Source organism: Monodon monoceros, unplaced genomic scaffold, assembly GCF_005190385.1.
Source record: "Monodon monoceros isolate NGI ecotype Baffin Bay Population unplaced genomic scaffold, NGI_Narwhal_1 Super_Scaffold_16, whole genome shotgun sequence".
Taxonomy (NCBI): Eukaryota; Metazoa; Chordata; class Mammalia; order Artiodactyla; family Monodontidae; genus Monodon; species Monodon monoceros.
In genome coordinates, this window is record NW_021703772.1 from 23099615 (window position 1) to 23122395 (window position 22781).

Genomic DNA, 22781 nt, shown 5'->3' on the forward strand with positions numbered 1-22781 from the left:
TTATAAAAACAGAAAATAAAATCTTATGCAAAATACAAGAAAAACATTAAAATAAGAACAGTGGCAAAAAAAATACTCAGAGTAAAAATAAAAGAATTTAATTATTAAATACTAATTAATAGGAAGCTGGCAAAGGAGTATCAGTATCAGAAAAAAAGAAATTTAAGTGAAAAAAATTATTACTAGAGCTAATTGAGATCAAGTGATTTTCCTAAAATTATCTTAGTAGAATAATTTGGAGTGAGGATTCAAGCATATGTCAGTTGACTTCAGGGTCTGCGATTTTAACATATATATATATATATATATATATATATATATATAATGTAGCATAATATATCACAAATGCTTAAATATATTTAATATATTCTTCCATTAGAATATATTTAAGTGAGTTAATAACTCAGATCAATAGTTGTTCACAAAGATGTTCCTCACAATATCATTTATAAGATGGGGCAGTAGAAACATAAGAAATTAGTTGTTCAATAGATAAAAAGATAGATACACAGAAGCACATGTATATATACATATCTTTATATAGATATAACTGTAACATATAATTATATAACTAAACTATTATTTAACTATGGATGGCATTTCCAAAGATTATTAATACAAAGGAAAACATACATATGGTAGTGCAATAAAGCAGCAGAGTTACTTACAGTTATACACACACAGAAACATATGTTGAAAATAAGATTGGTTGGACTAAATAATAATTATCTTTAGGTAACAGGATGAATCATTCTTATTTTATTTGTTCCTTTTCATATTTTCAAAATTCAAATTTCATGGAACTAGTATCTATTAATTAGTATAATCAGAAAAATAGTTTTTAATAAATAATGAAATCAAACCATCATACACAATATGATGTCAAGTCAAATGATCTAATTTTCATTAGTGATCCTGTCAAGTGATCTAATTTTCATTTTCTAAATATCTACTACGTAAAATGGGCAAGAAAGAGGGGTCATCAAGCAAATGGCAGGTACATTAAGCCCCAGAAACATCAGCTGATTTCAATACATGAAGGTAATGACCTGCAGCTTGGTATTAAGGTATAACTATAATAAAATGTTTAGGCTCATTAGCAGGAAAATTAGTATTTCAAACATTTTTAGTACTGATATATTAGTGTCTCTCTTAGGACAGGCTTGTGCAGCATTAAGCATTAGCTCATTACACTCTTCCCTCAGTACCTTAATGGCACAAATAAGCTAAAGAAATTACGGAATTAGAATGGAAACAGAAGGTAAGTTTTGGGAATGTTCAGAGTGTGAGGCTAAATAAGGAAGGAATAAAAAGCACTGGAAAGATGTTGATAAGATTGCTGTTGTCAGCACGTACTTCTTCTCTATACCATTGTCAATCAGTTAGGTATTAATAACTTGAATCACCAAGCATGCCCCAGGGATATGGGACCTGGACATCTCAAACAAGTATGTAGCATCTAGAGTACACAACACTGCACTACATAATCATGATAACCTGTTCAAAGTGATTTCTATTTAATATCTCATTGAAACCTTCATTTCTATAGTTAGGTTATACCACCAGATTATTCAGATGAGAAAATTGAGACTTAAAATACTATACAACTTGCCTAATGGCATTTTGTTAATAAAATGTAGATCCAGGATTCAAATCCAGACAATCTGACCAAGTGTCCCAGATCTTAAACATTTAGCAAGGAAGCTTTTTGCATGCCTTGACCTAGATGCTTTGGAGAATAAAGCCCATTTTAAGTACTTAAAGAGCATAGTCTGTTATGGAGGTAGAATGCCCTGAAAGAGCTAATGTTACTGTAACAGAATAACAACAAATATGTATTAGCAAAGAACAAATTGAGCAAGCAAGTGTTAATTTAAAAGGCAGAAGAATAATTAGAAACAGATGAAGACAATTAATGTATATAAAGGAACAAATATTTACTGAGCTGTACTCTGTCACTGGCTTGGGGTCATGAGCTAGAGATACAATAGATATAAGCTCTATACAAATACAATGTTAAAGGCAAAGTTAAATGCCAGAAGTAGATAAAGGGTTATTTCTAGTAATAATTGACCACCTAACCCAAGCCTGTGGGATCAGAGAAGCTTTCCTCTAGGAATGCAGTCCTAGGATAGGTCCATTAAGTGAATGCACCTTTCTAGAAACAGTGACATTTTAAGTAGGTGCAGATTATGAAGAGACATTAGTGGACAGAAAGCAGGAGGGCGTCGTTAGTATTGAAAATGGTACAATGTCAGAATACAAAGCAGAGATTAACATATTTCACTAGGGGGAATTAGGTGAATTTATGATGAGGTTAGTAATGTGTAAAAATTCTGAAGAGTTTTTGGAGCCCACACTGAGAAATATGAATTTCATATGATATAAAAAGTTGTTACGTGTTTTGAACATAAATATTGATATGTTAAAAAGAAGGAAGGCCAGTAGTTTCAGTGAGTTAAGCAGGTACCTAAGTACAAAATTGTCTCTCTGAGACCCTGCAAAACAAGTAAACATGACTTTCCTGTGGTTTTCAAGTTTGTGCCATAAGTCTTAGCAAGAATTTGACTGAACCCAGGCAAACTTGTCTGGACCAGTAGGAAACTTCTTCATTCATCAAAGAAATATTGATGGAGTTCACTAGGTGTTAGACACTGATTTAAGTGGTAGATAAACAGGAGTGAACAAAGCAGAGAGAAGTCCTGGACTTATGGAACTTGTATGCTTCTGGAGAGAATCATACGATAAATTAAATAAATCAGTAAAATATGTGGTACGTTAAATGTTAACGGGATTTATGGAAAAAAAAGTGTAGACATGGAATACCTGGCAGAAAGAGTGTTAAAGCATAAATAGCCTGAGTCAAGAAGGGTCTCACTAGAAATATGACTTCTGAGTTCAGAGCAAAAGGAAGAAGAGTGATCCAAGAAAAGGAAAGAGTGAGATCAAGGCCCTCTGGGCAGAAGTACTGAACATAAATAGGCTGGTGTAGCTGGACTTCAAAGTCCTTCATTCTACATGAAGTCAGGAGAAAAACAAAAATCAAAACAACACTGGGCTATGTGTTTGAATGGATTGAATAGGACTATATTTGGAGATCAGGTGGAAATGATGACAGTTGTCATTAAGTCTAGATTGCTAGGTGCAGAAAGAAGTGTTCCCATGATTTCAACAATGGCTACATACTTACGACTCCCAAATTTACACGTCCAATTGACATCTCTATTTTGAATTCCAGATCTTTATTTTCAAATACCCACAGAACATTACTATTTGGATATTCCACAGATACCACAAGTCAGCATATTCAAAGCCAAGTTCATCTTTCCCTCAAACTTGATCTTTCTGCTGTACTTTCCATTTCAATAAAAGGCTTCATATCCAATTCAGTCAGCAGAGATTGTCATCCTATTCTCCATCTCTCTCCTCTCCAATCCTGTTCAGTTGAAGTAGGCCTCCACTCTCCACAAATCCCTCATTTCAGGTCCTCCTCATCTCACGCACAGACACGTGTAGTGAACTCTGCTTCAGCCATGTATTTTTGCAGTTCATTTTCACAACTGGTTCTCAGCCAGGGTGATTTTGCCTCCTGGAGGACATCTGACAACGTCTATAGAGACATCTTTGATTATCACAGCTGGGGCACCTACCACTGGCATTCAGTTGGTAGAGGCCAGGGATGTTGATTAATATCTTATAATGCACAGGGCAGCCCATCCCCACCCCTGGATTTATGAAATTACCTCATCCCTAATATCAATAATGCCATAGCTGAAAAATTAATGACAGAGTAATATTTTCTAAAATACAAATTTGAGCCCCTCCTTGACCTGCCTCCTTCCTGCCTCTCATCTCCCACAACTTCTCTGCGCATTACTCTGCTCTACTCCTTGAATACACTATGCTCTCATCCTTTTCTTCTCACTATTTCTACTGACTAGGATGCTGATTTGCTATTTCTTTCTCTGTTAAATATTAAATATATTTTAAAACTTGGCTCTAACACAACTTCTTCTAAATTATTCTAGGGAACGTAAGGTATTCCTTGTCTTGCTCCTGAAGAGCCATGTCATAAAACTTACACAACAAATTGTAATTTTTTGTACACATGCATGTCTTTTCCTTCTAGACCTATATTGTGCAATGCTACTGGCTACTGAGTACTTGAAATGTTAATTACTGCAACTAATTTTTAAATTAAATTTAATTTTATTTTAAATCGACATTTTGGGCTTCCCTGGTGGCGCAGTGGTTGAGAGTCCACCTGCCGATGCAGGGGACACGGGTTCGTGCCCCGGTCCGGGAAGATCCCACATGCCGTGGAGCGGCTGCGCCCGTGAGCCATGACCGCTGAGCCTGCGCGTCCGGAGCCTGTGCTCCGCAACGGGAGAGGCCACAACAGTGAGAGGCCCGCGTACCGCAAAAAAAGTAAATAAATAAAATCGACATTTTCTCATGTAGCTAGTCACAATCATATTGGACACTTTAGACAAAGAACAGTTCCATCATTACAGAAAGTTTACTTAGATAGTACTACTGTAAATCTTTTGTACTCTGGGGCTTATATTATACACTTAAAAATATTGAAACGAATGAGTTAATGAATCATTATTTCCATAGCTGAATCATCAGAGCAAAACTTTTCCTAATGCTTATGATTGACCTCTCTCAAGAATTATGCCAGATATTCCCATTGATCTTTAATTTGATATTGTTGGTATCTAAAATTTGTTGCATTACATTGATAGATAGCTATCCACTTTGTGTGTAGATTTTTATTCTTTAATTATATTGTAGTTCATCAAGGAGCAGGACTAAATACTTTACTTGGCTGAATCGCCCACAAAACCTAGCATAATGCCCTTCATTCTGCAAATGCTGAATAAATTGAAAGCACAGTTCTCGTAGAATTGATGACACATTAGCCCAACTTCCTGTCTGCCAGATATGGTGCAAAATTAGTGGATTTCTGAAGGTAATGGGGAGAAGAAGGTTTAACAAATCACTGAGAGTCTTTCTAGTTTAAGGACAATTTTTGAAACTAACGTTTTATTCAAGGAGAAATGGAAAATCCCTAACATGGCATATGAAATTAATGCATTCTGCCTCTGGCAATGAGCCCCTTCTAAAAGCACTAGAGATACATTTTCTGACTCTCATGTGAGTTTCCTTCATTTTCAGTGTCATTATTGGCATTATTTCAGATATTCATGTATGAGATCTTTGTCTTGTAGGTCCTTGATGTTTTCTTGTGATATGGCTTGTCACACTGCAATACTCATTCATGATATATTTACATAGTAACATGCTGACTATAATGTCAAAGTAGGGCAAGAGGATTTTTGGAATATGAAGGAATAAACCAAAGAGGTATAAAGTAAAAACTAAAGCTTAGTACTTAATATCTGAAGAGAGAACAATATTAAATCATTTCAGTTTGGCATTGCTGTGTACATCAAAGGAAAGATTTCAGTTTTGCTGCTGGGTTTGCTAGTAAGTATGGAGTCAAAAAGGATCATTCAAATTTCAGAAAGACCAGATGTTGAAAACACATTCTTGTTTCTCTTAAAAGCCTTCTAATTGATATATTCAAATTCAATAGCTTTTCTCAATTTCTAAAGAAAACATTAGTGACTATAGACACATTTCTGAAAGAGGATATAAAGGTTGTCCAGATCAAAGTCTCCCACAGATTAGAAAAGTGAAGGCTTGAGAAATTAAGGGACTGGTTTAAGCCTTCATATGAAATCCATGGTCCAATCAGGACTATAATTCAGGTTTACTACAGACACACTGTCAACCTTTACTTTTTATGGAAAGAAGGGCTAACTATAAATTTTAAAAAGAATGTCACTATCATTAAAATCACATATCTTCTGATTAAATCTGTTGACAGTTAAAGGCAGATGATAAAAAGACTCCCTCTGTCAGTCACAATGGAGAATGGAGTAACAGGGACCAGGTTTACTCTCCTGTGTGAAAAATCCAAAAAAATGGTCAAGATACAGGAAACAATAGTTTGCAAGACACCGTACATGAGGCAACAAAGGTCAATAACCACTGAGATACAGGAAATAATGATGTGAGCCATAGAAGATTGCTGTGACATGCTGCCATGATAGTTTCTAGTCCACAGCACAGGGAGAGGGAACTGGACAGTGCATGGCTGACTCCGAGGTTGAGGGGATAAAGCTGAGAGTCCAAGGAAACAAGGCAGCTCAAGTTTGCAGAACAGAGTACACGAGGAGAGAACCCTGGAGATCTGCAGAGCAATTTCCTCCAGTATTTAGTTGAGTACAGATTGGCAAGTGCATTTGGGGAAACTACCCAGAGGCCTGGAAAAGAACCACTTGAAATGATTAGAGGGAACAGGGAAAGGCACTCACGTAAGGCTGGGAATTGTGCCTGTCCCAGTAGCCAGACTGAAAAAGTTCAAGATTCAGGGGCACTGTGTGGACTAGAGCACAAAGAAGTGTCTTGCTTCAGAAATGGGGAAATAATTAACTCTAGATTAAGAATGGCTGCAGTCCCACCTAACAAATCTTAAGAGCAGACATGAAAGAACCAATTTCTAAGTAATTTAACAGAAAAAATGCTCAAGAATATTTATAGGAATACAAAAATATCTAGCACCTAACAAGATTAGTTAAATGAATTTATGAGGTTCATGTAATATTGGCCAGAGGTTTGTCAATTTTGTTTATCCTTTCAAAAAACCAGCTTTATTGATCTTTTCTATTGTCTTTTTTGATCTCTATTTTCTCTCTGATCTTTATTATTCCCTTCCTTCTGCTGACTTTGGGTTTTGTTTGTTCTTCTTTTTCTAATTCTTTTAGGTGGTAGGTTAGGTTGTTTATTTGAGACTTTTCTTGTTTCTTGAGGAAGGCCTGTATCACTATGAACTTCCCCCTTAGAAACGCTTTTGTTGCATCCCATAGATTTTGTAAGGTTGTGTTTTTTTTAAGATTTTTTGGATGTCTTTTTAAAGTCTTTATTGAATCATTTTTACAGTCTTTCCTGAATTTGTTACAATATTGCTTCAGTTTTATGCTTTGGTTTTTTGGCTGCGAGGCATGTGGGATCTTAGCTTCCTGACCAGGGATCAAACCCGCACTCCCTGCATTGGAAGGCAAAGTGTTTCATTGTTGTTTGTCTCAAGGTATTTTCCAATTTCCTTTTTGATTTTTATCACTGACTCATTGGTGTTTTAGGAGAATACTGTTTAGTCTCCATGTGTTCGTTGTCCCCCCTCCCCCCGTGGTTGAGTTCTATTTTCATACTGTTGTGGTCAGAAAAGATGTTTGAAATAATTTTTACCTTCTTAAATTTGTTGAGGCTTGTTTTGTGCCCTATATGTGGTCTATCCTAGAGAATGTTCAAAAGAAGGTATATTCTGTTTTTTTTGTTTGGTTGGTTTTGTCGGTGGGGGGGCACATAGTGTCCTGTAGATATCAATTAAGTCCAACTAGTCTATTGTGTCATTTAGGATCTCTGTTGCCTTATTAATTTTCTGTCTGGAAGATCTGTCCACTGCTGTCACTAGGGTATTAAAGTCTCCTACTATTATTTTATTCCTGTCAATTTCTACCTTTATGTCTGTTAGTATTAGTTTTGTATGTTTAGGTGCTCCTACATTGGGTGCATATATGTTAATGAGTGTAATATCCTCTTCTTGCATTGATCCCTTTATCATTACATAATGCCCTTTGCTGAGTAGAGTATCCTAGGTTGCAGGTTTTTCCCTTTCAGGACTTTCAATATATTATGCCACTCCCTTCAGTTCTGTAGAGAAATCAGCTGATATCTTTATGAGGGTTCCCTTGTAACTGACTCCGTTTTTGTCTTGCTGCCTTTAGAATCTTCTCTTTATCTTTAACTTTTGTCATTTTAATTGTGATATGTCTTGGTGTGGGTCTGTTTGGGTTCATCTTGTTTGGGATGCTCTGTGTACCCTGTACCTGAATATCTGTTTCCTTCTTAAGGTTTGGGAAGTTTTCAACAATAATTTTTCAAATACAGTTTTGATCCCCTTCTTTCTCTCTTCTCCTTCTGCAGCCCCTATTATGCATAGGATGGCATATTTATATTATCCCATTACATTTTTTTTTTTTGTCTTCTTGTCTGCTGTTGTGATTGAGTGATTTCCATTATTCTATCTTCCAGATCACTTACTCATTCTTGTGTGTTATTTAGTCTGCTACTCATTGCTTCTAGATCGGTTTTTATCTTTGCAACTGAGTTGTCTAATTTTGATTGGTTCCTCCTCTTGTTATCTTCACTAGGAGTGGTTCCTCTGCTTTTTCCTTTTATTTAAGTTTCTCTGTCACTATAAATTTAGGAGAAACAGTTATCTACTGTGGTCTTGAAGGGGTGTTTTTATGTGGGAGCACCCCTGTGTAGACTGTGTAAGTCCAATATTTTTGGTGTAAGGGCTGTTTTTGGTATAGATGCCAGCCAGTGTGTGATGGCCATTAGCCCCTTGCTGGTGGGTGTGATTGGTGTTGTGGTGTCCAGAGCCTGCACTGGATGTTGGGTGGGGCCTCCTCTTTGCTCCATGGCTGATAGACCTGTCAGAAGCTGAGGTCTGCTCCCCAGTTGTTGGAGTGGAAGCCCTGAGTGTTGGGTTCAATAAGGCTCTGTTGTCCTTAAGTGCATGCTCTGTCCCAAAGGAGGCGAGTGCTGAAGCAAGTGAGGCCCATGTGATCACAGTAAACCTATGCACCTCCCGTGCATCCATGGTTTTGCTCAGAAGCAGCAAAGTTGTGGCCTTTTCTCCACTGTGTTCATCCTGGACCCAGTGCTAGGCTGGTGCTGGGAGGTGGGGCCCATACCCCAGGCCCTCTAGGCTATCTCTGTGCAGCTAGACTGAGTCCTCTCTTAGGGCCCATCCTCCTGCAATTCACTGCCTAGTTGCTGCACACACTAGCAGCCCCCAGTTGGTGCGAATTTCAGGCTGGGAAGTGCAGCAAGGTGGCAGCCATCAATGCAGGGGTATCTCTGTACTGACTGCTAGCAAGCCAGCACACAGCACTTCCTCTTGAGCAGAGTCCAGGCCCCTCAAGTCCCTCCATCTGTCCCAGCAGACCTCCCAGCAGGCAAGGGGGCTTCCCAGGGTGAGGGCCTGCCCGTATCAACCTTCTCTTCTTCACAGATATCTTCCAAGGGTGCTGGTCCCGTCTTGATACTTTTTTTTCTTTCCTTTCTACCTGGTTATATGGGAATCTTTCTTGAAGATTTGGTTGTATAAGAGATCTTCTGCCAGCTTCCAGTTGGTTTTCAGTGAGAATTGTTCCACATCTAGATATATTTTTGATGTGTTTGTTGGGGGAGGTGAGTTCCATGTCCTCCTATCCACCATCTTGATCCTCTGAGGCTATTTCTAATTCACATACCTGGTAAGCAGTTGCTGTGATCAGAAACTCAATCCGATTGAATTCAAATCCATTAGATAAACAAGAAGAAAGTCAGGAATAAATTCATATGTAAATCAGATGGAGGGTCTTTATTCAAAGCTTTTAAATTGAATTTCGATGCACATTATTATTTAATTTTGGCATAGTGACCTTGGAACTAGCAGAAGTTGAGGGTAAAAATACTAGATATTGAGGGAGGCAGAGGGGGAGTGGAACGTGGCTCATTAGTGAACATGGCCAGACAATGAAAAGCCTGAATAGAGCTTAGAGTTTTATATCTTTTCTTGTCACTTTCCCTGTGAGACTGGAAAATAAATTTAAGATTTAACTAACACATGCCAATAGAATTCTCATCCAATGCTTAAACAATTATAATATGACACATATATGTATAATTAATGCGGTCACTTGAGTAATTCACACACATACTACACACACACAGACACAGAGCATATATTTTCTTGAAATGCTTATAACTTGAGAGTTCTTCGCCTCTGCCCATCAACTTATTTTCTCTAAACAACCATTTTTAAGGAAAGCACATATGCCCATATTTATTAACATTTGAATGAAGCCTGCACTGATAATCTTACTTCCTAAAACAACCCACACTAATGGGTTTTCTAATTTGTGAATTAAAGGACATTCAAATGCTTTTAAAAACCAGTTTGTCAACTGCTAAACTTTTACTTCTTTTTAATCCATTTAATCAAGCTGCTCTAACCCATCCTTTTCCCAGAATAGTACATTTCTATCCCTCCACTAGTCTACTTTCATTTGTTACAATGAGCTGAAGAAAGAAATTTGTACATAATTTTAAAAGATGATGAAATTTCTTTTTTTAAGGACTCTGATAAAATTTAGTCATCGATTAAATATTTACCAGATAAGTGTTCCGTGTTAGAATGACCCAGTTCCAGGTAATGGAGTGTGGTGAGGGAGAAAGGACAGGAGAGGGGCAAAACAGAAATGGATAAGACATGATCTTAACCCCTTAATGAGGTATGGAGTCATCTGTTGAAAATAATTTGTAAACCTCCTAAATGGAATAAAATATATTTTACTATAACTTTACATTTTAGAGATATTTATACATGAGAACAAAATAGATATAAATGAATCTCTGATTCAACAGACTTGAGAATAACACCATGCTTTCTTTCCCAGTGCTCTTCATCCCAGGTTGGACCAATATTCTGTTTGTTAACCTGTAACTCAGCACACTGCCACTCTGTTCTTTCCATTTGCCAAATCAAGAAATAGAACATTCCCTTTGGAGTTTGAAATGAATAGCACATGATACTACTGGAGCAGTTTTTGCATTAATTTACATAAGGAACTGGAGATCAGAGGACCCCCTGAAGAGTAAAAACTAGTCACAGTTGATGGTACACTTGAAATATACCAGGGATGGCAATTTTAATGATGTAGAAACTTAATGTTATTAATCTGTTGTCCTTCATCAAGGGAGAACGCCAGTCCTTCTATATTCCCAGAGTAATGAAGGGGGCAGGGCAGGAAATGAAAATCAGAGAAATATGAGTCTTCTGCTACAGTTACTTGAGGTCAGAGAGGGGTTTGGAACCTGAATATCCACATTAACAGCTGACTTTTGTGCAGACTGCGAAATATCCGGTCAAACCAGTCTCTCTCCTTGTTAGAACAAGATTTGATTTTTTATTCAACTAAATCATTTCCACAAATATTTACAGAGCACTTACTAAGAATTTTAACATCTTTATTGGAGTATAATTGCTTTACAATGGTGTGTTAGTTTCTGCTTTATAACAAAGTGAATCACTTATATATATACATATGTTCCCATATCTCTTCCCTCTTGCATCTCCCTCCCTCCCATCCTCCCTATCCCACCCCTCTAGGTGGTCACAAAGCACCGAGCTGATCTCCCTGTGCTACCTGGTTGCTTCCCACTAGTTATCTATTTTACGTTTGGTAGTGTATATATGTCCATGCCACTCTCTCACTTTGTCCCAGCTTACCCTTCCCCCTCCCCATGTCCTCAAGTCCATTCTCTAGTAGGTCTGCGTCTTTATAGCAGTTACTTCTTGAAGTATGGATTCATAGGGTCACATTCACCCCCAAACACAAAATTAAGTGGAGAAAATCACATTAAAGGGGATAATTAAATTTTCTTGTAATTATGCTTATGAGTAAATTGGTGTGACAATTCTTTTTGCTCTAATTATGTGATTTAGGGATAATGTATGATACATTATGCATTATTCATATATGTAAAGCAATCTCTTGAAAAACTCATGTTATTTACCATACATGTAGTTTTTCAAACTTTTTAAATCTCATGCAAGTTTAGACTGACTACAATTAATCATTACTAGAGAAAAATGTATAATTTTATATTGATATTTTGACATTAAAACATTTTTGTACTGTGGAAATTACTTAAATAAGACTTCATTGTACTGGAAGACCAGTTGCCTAAATGGCCAAATACTCTGAGCAGTAACACTGTTTCTTATAAAAATAGTAAATATATTTTGAACAATTTTTGGCAGCTGTATGCTCAAAACAAACATGGACAATCTGAAACATGTCATAAATTTTAAAATAATACTTTAAGATCAATCGTATAAAATAAATTTAATCATATCACAGCGAACATTGTCCAAAGAATGTCCTCTAAAATACCACTTGAGTTCTGGCTTTCTAATATTTCCTAATCAATGAATATCTATTGGTTACTTTCTGTACCAAGAATTATGTCAAGGGCTATGGGGTAAAAAATATTAAGGTATTATTCAGCCAAAATAATCTATTGTGCTTCTCATAGCCAGGGCATTTTTGTATAAATAAACATTTATGAGGTTACTGTAAAATAGCCTCAACCATTCCACATTTAACCAATAAGAACAACCTAAGTTAACAATTATCTATTAGATGTAAGATATTCTACCTGCTTAATCTAATCCTTGTCCACTCCACGTGCCCTGTTCTTCTAACATTGCCACACCTCCACAATCTCAGGAACTTGGCCTTTGCTGTTGCCTTTGCTTGAGTTTTCCTTAAAATCATTGCATGGTTTTCTTAAATGTCATTCTCTCGGAGAGTCCTTCTCTGACCATTTTATGATAAGCTCCAACTCTTACCTCATTACTCTTTATCCTAATTGATTCTGGATAGATAACGCTTATTATTCTTGAGACTATTCATGCGTTTACTTGTTTAATGTCTCTGGTTCTTACCAGAATATAAGGTCCATAAGGGTAGAACTTGGTATTGTTCATTGCTGAAACTTTAATATTTAGAGCAGTGTCCAGGACATAGTAGGTGCTCAGTAAAGAGTTACATTGAAATTCCATTATTAAACTTTTTATATATGCCAAAATATTTTGTCTTCTAAAGAATATCTATATATGTATATATATATATATATATATATATATATATATATACATACACATACACACAAATTATCAGTTTCATAGTCAAAGAAGAAGTCAAGAAATACGGCATGATCATGTTGTTTCTAATTTTCATGGAACCATCAAGAAAACTACAAACGCATAAATCACCTTTATCCAACTAGGGAAGTTATTGAAGGTTAAACTTTGGCGGCAGGGTAATATCTTAAATGTATTGTTTCTTCTTCGTCATATGCAGTGTTAAATTTCTGAGAACATAACAAAGTAGAACTAAAGAACCTCTATCAATTTATTACACTTAAAAATATTCTCTAATTAATCTTTGAATAGTTGCTTACACAAACTTTTTTTCCTTCACTTTTGTTTGTGTCACATTTTTCTATGAAAAATTATTTTTTCTTCACAAAATGTTAGGGCAAGAAGGTTACTTTCTAAAAGATTTAGTTTAAGAATATATACTATGGCATTAGTTTAAAAGATATGAAGTTAATTTTTAATATGTAGGAATTATTGAAATAATTCAAATATTATATAAGATGAAAATGTCATGTTCCACATGTTTTAATTTTCTATTCTGCTGTTGTCTCCAATTTCCCCAGATAGAACCTGCTTTAGTGTTTTTCACCATACATCTAAAAGTTTTGACTTATGCATCATCTAGGTGCAGTAATGAATAAGAACTGACATCAAATATCAATATTATTGGCCCAGCTAAATGGTAGTTGACATCAAGTTGTATTGCTGAAGAAGTAAACAAAATTAAATTTTTTTGGTGTGTAAGTACTGCCTGACATCATTTGTCCTTCAGAAGATCAATGGCTGCATGACCTAAATGTTATTTGTATCTATTTATATAAAATGGCCAAAGATGGATACTACGCACTTTCTATTTGAGATTGGTTAAAAACAAACAAAATTCAGAATATCAGAAATTGAGCTTCCTTTGCTAAAATGGAGTGAGGATAACTTTTTAGGTAGGCAATTGCAGTATTTACTTTTTCATGATTTTTTTTTTTTTTTTTTTTTGCGGTACGTGGGCCTCTCCCTGTTGTGGCCTCTCCCGTTGTGGAGCACAGGCTCCAGATGCGCAGGCTCAGCGGCCATGGCTCACGGGTCCAGCCGCTCCGTGGCATGTGGGATCCTCCCGGAACAGGGCACGAACCCGTGTCCCCTGCATCGGCAGGCGGACTCTCAACCACTGCGCCACCAGGGAAGCCCACTTTTTCATGATTTTTAAAAAAGATAATTAATGCATTTATATTCACATACTAGTAACTTGGGAAAAGCAATTAATCTATTCCAGATCAAATTTAAAACTCTTAACTGCCTAATTATTAAATGGTATACTATGATATGAAACAGACAAAATACTCCTATGGAGGTTTATGCCCATTTTTTTTTTTAGTGGAATTTAGCTCAAGTTTAATACAATTGCGTAATTTCTTATTTAGAATAGTTTTAGAATTTCATTTTCTTATTTTTGTTAAAGTGTGAAATATATACTGCAGTTTTATGTTTATAACATTTATATTATATTAAATAAAATTAAATTATAGGACAGAAGAAAGTCATATATTTGTGTGTGGTTGTTCTTTTATTTATGTCTACTTATTTGAACACAAATGGCTAGAAAGAAATATTAGCTCCAAGAATAATAGTAGTAGTAGTAATAATAATAATGATAGTAATAGTAGGAGTGGTAGGAGTAGAAGTGATAGTAATAGCATTTGCGATTTGCCAGGTACTATGTTAAACACATTATATATATTATCTAATATTCACTGTTCTTTATATCATTCATTTTTACAAAAGAACTAAATTATTTACTCAAGATTATACATCTTCTCAGCCATAAAAAGGAATGAAATTGTGCAAATTGCAGAGACGTGGATGGACCTAGAGACGGTCACACACAGTGAAGTAAGTCAGAAAGAGAAAAACAAATATGGTATAATATTGCTTATACGTGGAATCTAGAAAAATGATACAGATGAACTTATTTGCAAAGCAGAAACAGAGACCCAGACGTAGAGAATGGATGTATGGATACCAGGGCGGGGGGAGTGGGATGATTCACCACTATGTATAAAATAGATAACTAATGTGAAACTACTGTATAGCACAGGGAACTCTACTCAGTGCTCTGTGGTGACCTAAATGGGAAGGAAATCCAAAAAAGAGGGGATATATATATATATAGACATATAGATGATCCACTTTGCTGTACACCAGAAACTAACACAACATTGTAAAGCAACTATACACACACATACACATGGTATATATGGGGCGACGCACAGGTGGGAGCTGGCAGGGCAGAGAGGAGGAGGCACTGGTCTGCAGCAGCAGCTTCTACTACCAGCCCTTGAGGCACTCAGCCCTGTGCTCAAGCAATCATTGCCAATGACAAAGTGACTACTGAAGTTATAACTGTATTAAATTAATGCTAATAATTTGGATACTTTATTTTATTTCTGGCTGCTTGGGTAATGTTAGCCCTTAACCCAGCATATATGGTTTTTTCCCTTTTGTTTTTTTTCTTTCTGGGTACAGCTGTAAAATATTTGGATATAGGAAATGTGTTATTCTTGCAGCCTTGATATTCATGGTGGATGGTGGATTGTAAAATATACATTTTTGTGAGATATCAAAGATTATTTTGATAACATTATTTACAGATTTAAAAGATGTGGTTATCACAAGACTATTGAGGGGGAAAACTACTGCATAAAATAACTAACTTGGAATAAATATTTTGCATCAGTTTGGAAAAAAAATTAATGAAAAAAATAAAGATTATACATCTTGTGAATGGCAAAGCCAGGATCCAAAATGTACTAGGAGATAAGTATAACTGCAATTGGGTAATTTTCCAGGGCTCCAAAGGTATGGAACACTATGATTTATAGAAGCTTTCTAAGGAGCAACTAATCTATTGTGAGAATTATCAATAAATGAGTTTGTGTCTTGCAGTTCAATATCCACAGGACTTTGAAAGCCAATAAAGTTGAAATAAATAAGATGCAATGATACAATGTTGTAATGAAATCCGTGTGCTTTCATTTGTCTAAAACTCTGCATTTATTCATCACATTTTTTAATACTAAGTATGCAAAATAAGCTATACTAGATGCTGGAGCTATTGAGCCAAACAAGATTTAAAATGTCCTTTTTCTCATTCCTTTTTACTGCTTTCCAGTGTAGAGAGATTTTTTTTTAAAAGTGAACAGACAGAAAGCCCCAAGACAATTGTGAACCATGACTGATCCTTCTGCTTCTGCACTGGGATTAACAGGGTCACAATGACTAATGAAAAGATGGGGAAAGGAACCAGTTAGGAGAAAGGGAAAGCAATAGTTTCATTTTTAGCATATTAAAATGAGATATAGATATTTAGGCTGAGATGCAAAATAGCTAACAGTGAGTCTGAAGTACAGAGTGGGATTTACCTAGAAATCATCACATGCAGATGAAATTAAAAGCCACAGGTTTGAGTGAGATGATGCAAGAAGAGAACCTGCTAGAGAATAAGATTTAAGATTGAGTCTTGATACAGTTTAGTATTTTGGAGTCAGGTAGTAGAGAAGGATCCAGAACAGTAGTTTAAAAAGCAGTGACCACGGAGATTTTACTTCTCAGGATTCAAGAAGAAGGTTTTAAAAGTAACTATGAAAAGTAAAGTTTAATAATAATGGAGAAACGGTCATTGGATGAAACAATATGGAAATCAGAGAGTTTCAGGGGAGTTGTTGACTTGGAGTTCATATTTGAATGGTTGAGGAGAAAATGATATGGGAGACTTCTGGGCAACATGCAGGAATAAGATATAATGCAGAAATAATACCACCACTCAAAAGTCAAAGAAATTATGGATATATAGATATAGATATACATACATCTGAACTCAAATAATACATAATGAAACAAGGAAAGGGAAATTTAAAGTTAATTTAAAGAAAAAAAACAGTTTGTTTGTATAGTTTCCTCCAGTATTTTTTAGTCTGTCCCAGTATAGGCCAAAGAATGTAGATTTGCCAGTTAAGCATTACAGAAAAAATGAGGTCAAACTGAACCAAAGTCCTTTGTGGTGGAATTGCCAGAATGACAACTGAGGAACCCAGGCTGGGATAAAATGATAAGTGAAGGCAAAAAGGTGATAAGATGCTGAGTAAGATTTTAGCTGATTAGAGCTCTCAATGAAGTGGAAATATTGTACTGGCTTTACTCAGAGCTGGAAGACAGGTATCTTTAGAAAAACAATGCTTGAAATTGAGATTTTGGAGGTGATGCATTTACAGTTAATGACAAAGTGCTCGCAGTTTGACTTCGGGGGTATGCGACTGAGGATAAAGAAGTGTTGGAGGAAAAGTGGTCAATAAGAAAGTGATCAGAGTGCTCTATGGGCCATATGTGTAGGGAAAGACAGTGATTCAGGAACTCTAGCCTTCAAAGAATGAGGGAGAGTGACTGGGAGCTTCCAGTAGTGAAGCACAGCAGTAAATCTACCTTAGGATTTCAGTGGGGTTATGGCGTATTTTGATTTTAAAATATCTCATTTGATCCATGATCCATGACTTAATTCTGAAAGTCCAATCTGCCCTCAATGACTTTTGAACTAAAGCTGACTTAGCCCACACTTCCTGGGGCAACTCTTTATCACACAACTTGAATCCATAACCTCTGATACCTGTGGATAGGAAGCTCAGGGTAAGATATCTAGGGATAGGAAATGCAGAGTGGACTTAATCTTTTTTCTATACTATCATATTTTATGAGTATTTGGCTTTTTGATTTTTCATTTTGATTCTATGGCCATTTTGACATGCAGAATGTGACTGTTATACTTATTTCTGTTATTGATAGGTGGCCAGGCCAGCATGTTTTCCCTTATTACATACACTCTCATCTTCAAAGAGCTGTGTTTGTCCTTTAATCTTATCCCATTACCCTTCCTCTCTCTCACACACCCTTCTACTCCATCCTCTAATGATCCATATACATGATCAACCAATTCCCCTGTAATGCCACTCTCTGTTCCAAACACTTCCTTCACCTTCTTGGCCTGAATTACTTCTCATAGTTACACTCTTCTTCAAGTTCTCTAAAACAGGAAGTTATTTCTCTTGCCCTCCACATGACTCAAGGCCAACAGAGGGGGTATCTACTTTACTACAAATTACTATTAAACCCCTTTCCCTCTTATTTGCTTAAAACTCGCAACCGCTGTAAAGATAAAACTGATAGACTTCACTCTCTTTCACCATATTCACGGCAGTTACAGTTTCCATGGAATTATACAGGTGGGAAACAAGTTAGAATTTGACTAGTCTTCTATTAAGGCTATATATTATATCATTCACTTCAAAATCAAAATATCCATATTTTATATAATTAGTTGCAATAAAGATATACACCTCTACATTAAAATAATCAATATAAGAGTATTTGAATAAAACAACAGGTCAATTAAAAGAAGTGAGAATAGTACTCGAGGCAGGTCTGAAGTTTCCTTTCATGAGCTGGTTAGACCTCTAGAACTACTAGTAGTTTCTTTGATTCTACACAGCCTTTCAATTTCGTTTAATAACTAATGAATTGAGACTAAATTCCCAGCATGAATGTGTGAAATGGAGGTAAATATTCCCAAGGAAAGATGCACTGGTATTCTAATAGAGTTGATTTATAGTGTTCACCTGGCCTTACCAGGCAGGCCCAGCATAGTCATCCTGACTATGTGTCTCTCAGAACAGCTGGGAATGTCCACGGAGAGATAAGGACACCCACCCCACCATAACATCACTCTAGAAGAGGACCAGAAAGAGTTTCTAGAAGGCTTGATGGAATCCCTACCCTAGTCAGACTATGGGTCAATTTCCTGGAAAACTGAAGGCCGGGGAGACTCCCTCTGATAGGAATACCCTGCTCATTTTCTTGCTATGTATTTTTACATAGTTTAAAAGAATCTTTTACTTACATTGAATTGTATGTGTCTATTAATATTATTCCAGCAATTACTTTCAACTTTTAAAAAATATTTTGGTTTTGCTTTACAAAATTGACCTAATAAAAAGCTTTCATAGGTCCTTAAAGTGTTTCATTAACAAATTACTTTAAAAAGAGGTTTTAAATAAATGTCTATCTCCAACAGAAAAATCGGTCAGAGGTGAAGACATCAGAGCCCTAACATTATAACACAGAAATAAAATTCAACTTATACAGCTTTACAGAACCATATATATATACTGTATATTGCATATTTGTTTCCGTGATTCTTGGTTGCTAGCTGGATAACACTGAGTTTTACATTTTTTATTTCTGCTTACAAATCTAAAATTGTAGACTTTTCCTAAAATTGTGTTTATGTAAACAGCTGAACGTATTTTTAACTGGTAATGTAACTTGAATGCATATCCCTCAGGCATCAGACAATTAGCAGAGCTAACACTAAATAATTCAAATCTCTGCCTGCCATGTATGTACCACATGATGCATTTATGACCACAACTTTGCCTGAGGTTTGAATGTGAACTGTGTCACGATGCCATGTGCTTGAGACATCCTGGAAGTCTTTCAGTTACTGCTGCCTCCTCCCTCTTGACATTCCCTACCGGGTACGTGAAATACGACAGTTTTCAAAACAGTTGACACGAGTGATGGAAAATTTTACTTAAGAGTGTCATTCATCATAACAAAACATCATTTCCTTAATAGTTTATTAACTATTTCCAGTGAAGAAGAGATAAATTAATGGAAAAATTCAATGAGGCTTTGGGATATTGATTTGGAATAGGGTTGTAATAGTCCCCTTGGTATGAACAAAGTGTGTAAGCAAAAACGGATTAGCCACTTTGATATTGGACACCTGGACCACATATTCAATATCCTGCTTTTGAAATATACATAATTAATGTATGTGTCCCTTGATTGCTGACTAAGTCTAATTTGGCTATTTCCATATTTATTAATTTTACTATTTAGGATGTTAAATGGTACGTCTTTTTCAGCTATGATATTGCTTACCAAAATAAATGCCTGACTTACAAAATATTAGTTTACTTCATTTTAGCTTCTATTTAATTTTCCTGGGGTATGTGAAGCTCTAGGCCACTTAATAGATTTTTTAACATAAATATCCTATCATGTGGGTCCATAGTGCTTAAATGGTTCTATACTCTGCTAGAAATAAAATTTTACCTGGTATTTAGAACTAATCCATAATATATTGCCTCAATAGAGTCAATCAAATGGAGATTCCTTACTAAGACAAATTTGTTAGAATTTAATTTTAGTTGAGCCAATCATGAACATTCCAGGGCTGACGACACCAGCAAAATTTCAGTTGAGGTAAACAACATTCCTGTAGTAGAAATGACTTTTAGTGAATATTTTTCTCTCTCTGAAAGAATAATAACAGCATGATAGTAATGGAGTTTTGACTAAGCTGTCATTTTGAAGCTAGATGTAGGTGATCTATCAGATTTCTTTTTTAGCTAATTGGAAAAGAAAGAGGAGTATGGAATTAAGATTTACACTCTCCTGGGAACTTAGAGCCAAATTAAAATGTTAGCTATAATTAAATCACAGAGTTTCAAGAGACTTGAGAGGTCATCTATCTAGTCAAATTGCTTTCATCTGAGAAGGAACAAACTTAAATCATCCTTCCACGATTACTATCAACTCTTTTAGAGACAACCCCAATTGGCACAGAAACTCAAAGCCATGTTTAACAATCTTCATCACTGGTGAAATCATCCTGATATCTACATACCTCAAACTGCAGATAAATATTTATGCTATGTCATCAGTTTACATAAAGAAAGACATATGTGAAACCTGTCCATGAGGAACTGAAGAACTGTCAAATCAAGGTTGCTCTATTCTAACCTGAAGAAAGGCCCTATTTCTTTAACATTTTTTATAGGTTTCCTTTCAAGCATTTTCATTATTTTGTGATTTTACTTTAAAATTTACAAGTTTATATCCCACTTACTTTCTTGAAGCCCACATTAGACAAAAAGCTTTTAAAAAATGTGTTTAAGTGGAGTTAAGTACAACAGATTTCCTCCTTGTTTCTACCACTGTATAGTGTGTGCGTTTTAAACTTCTGTAACCCTATACTACATATATATTTTTTTCACTGCTATAATTAATTCTCAAATTCGTTCTCTCACCCTGTTAACGTGCCATTTTTTTCTGGAACTTTGTTTCATTAAAATGAATTTGTATATATGAAGCAGTAAAATAATTTATTGGGAGAACTGAACTCACCCTAGGAGTGAAGGTGGCATCATTGATGGAATGCATGTGACCATAGAGGGACTGCTCACATTTACCCTAAGAAAACAAAGCAGAAATACAAATCAAATAAATTCAATTTACTATGTGAAAAGAAAAGGAAAGATAATAGATCTTACTTGTTTCAAAGTCCATAAATAAAACTAATACATACTCATGGGAGAAAAGGCTAGCTTTTGCTGTCAGCTACCATTCAGAATCAGACAGGGCTGTGCGGGTGCGTGTGCCAACAGCATTAGTATCTACCCTGAAATTCCAGGGTCCTCACTTCTATACCTCTGAGCCGGTGGTGAACTCTCACTAACTGACTCTATTCTGCAATTAACATAGCTTTCAAGCCATGGTGCCAAGTAGTGAAGCCCTTAGAAAGCCCTTGTTTTCAGCACATTTTCACCACTGCTGAGGGTGTGGGGTTCTTTCTCCTTTTTAATCACAAGATCACATTTTAATTCATAAACTTTCACAGTTTGGTATTAATATCATTACAAGTATAAAAAAATGTTACAAATGTGCCCAGTAAAATAAGCAATTGTTTTGTGAAAACCATACTTTGCATCTACCCATTCAGGTCATCTTTTCCAAACAATAGCTAAAACTAAAATTCAATTTAACCACAAAATTTCCACGTTTTAATTTAAACAATTTTAAGAAAAATGGGCCCATAACACATTACAAAAAGGATTTAAATGTGGGACCTTTCATTTTGACACTGATGTTCAAAGAGCATTCTTACCTACCTTAGGGAAATAACTCAAATTCCATAGAAGAACCAGGGAACAGAGAAAGTTATATCTGGAATGTTGTTTGTAGATTCTTGTTATAGGCAGAAATTCAGATTTCATTCAACAGTGTATTATTCATTTAACAAATATCTTTGAGCAATTAATATATGTTCAGCACAATTCTAGGTGCTTAGATTATGTCAGTGAATAAAACAAAGAAGCTTGTCTTCACTGACCTTATACTCCAGGGGGAGAGGGAAAGTACAAAGGTACAAAGTGTGTTAGAAGATAAGAAATATTTTTAAAAGGTACAAAGTGTGTTAGAAGATAGTAAATATTGTGGAAAGAAGAAAAGTCAGGCAGGGTAAGGGGTGTCATGAGTCCTGCGATTGAAGGGCTAAGGGCAAATCGAATTATCAAGTAGAGTGATGGAGTTTGACCACGCTCAGAAAACAGGGTTTGAACCAAGAATGAGGCAGTAAGGGAGTTAGGCAAGCAGACATCTGGAGGAAAAGCATTCCAGGAAGAAGAAAAGCTAGAACAAATCTCAATGTGGGAGTTTGCCTGGTGTGTTTCTGGAATAGCAAGGAGGCCAGTGTGGCTGGAGAGAAGTCAGTCAGGAGAGCAGGTTTACTCAAAAGGCTTCATCTACTTTCATTCACTACCTTGTGCTTACTTAGTCCTAAACCATTTAAGGCTGGGGGAGAGATTACAGAAAAGACTGCAGAATGAGGTATTAAAGACACAGGGTCATCATCATGCCCCCTCGTTGTTGCAGAACATTCATGGAATAGCTTGGAACTAAGTGGAAAGGCTTTGTAACTAAACTTATTCAATCCTCATTACTGCCATTGCATTCAGCACATTATATTTCAAATATCTATTTACAGAATTAATTCATGCTGTTAATCCCTTTGTACAGAATGCAAAATTTCCCCACATGAAGTTAA

General features: G+C 35.9%; 1 protein-coding gene across 1 annotated transcript in view; it reads right to left on the bottom strand.

Moving 5' to 3' along the window:
* Positions 1–22781, bottom strand: part of SPAG16 (sperm associated antigen 16) — an 875915-nt gene that overhangs the window by 255421 nt on the left and 597713 nt on the right. The window contains exon 14 of the mRNA XM_029225940.1: positions 21083–21148. Coding sequence (XP_029081773.1) covers positions 21083–21148 — 66 coding nt within the window. The remainder of the gene's footprint in view (positions 1–21082; positions 21149–22781) is intronic.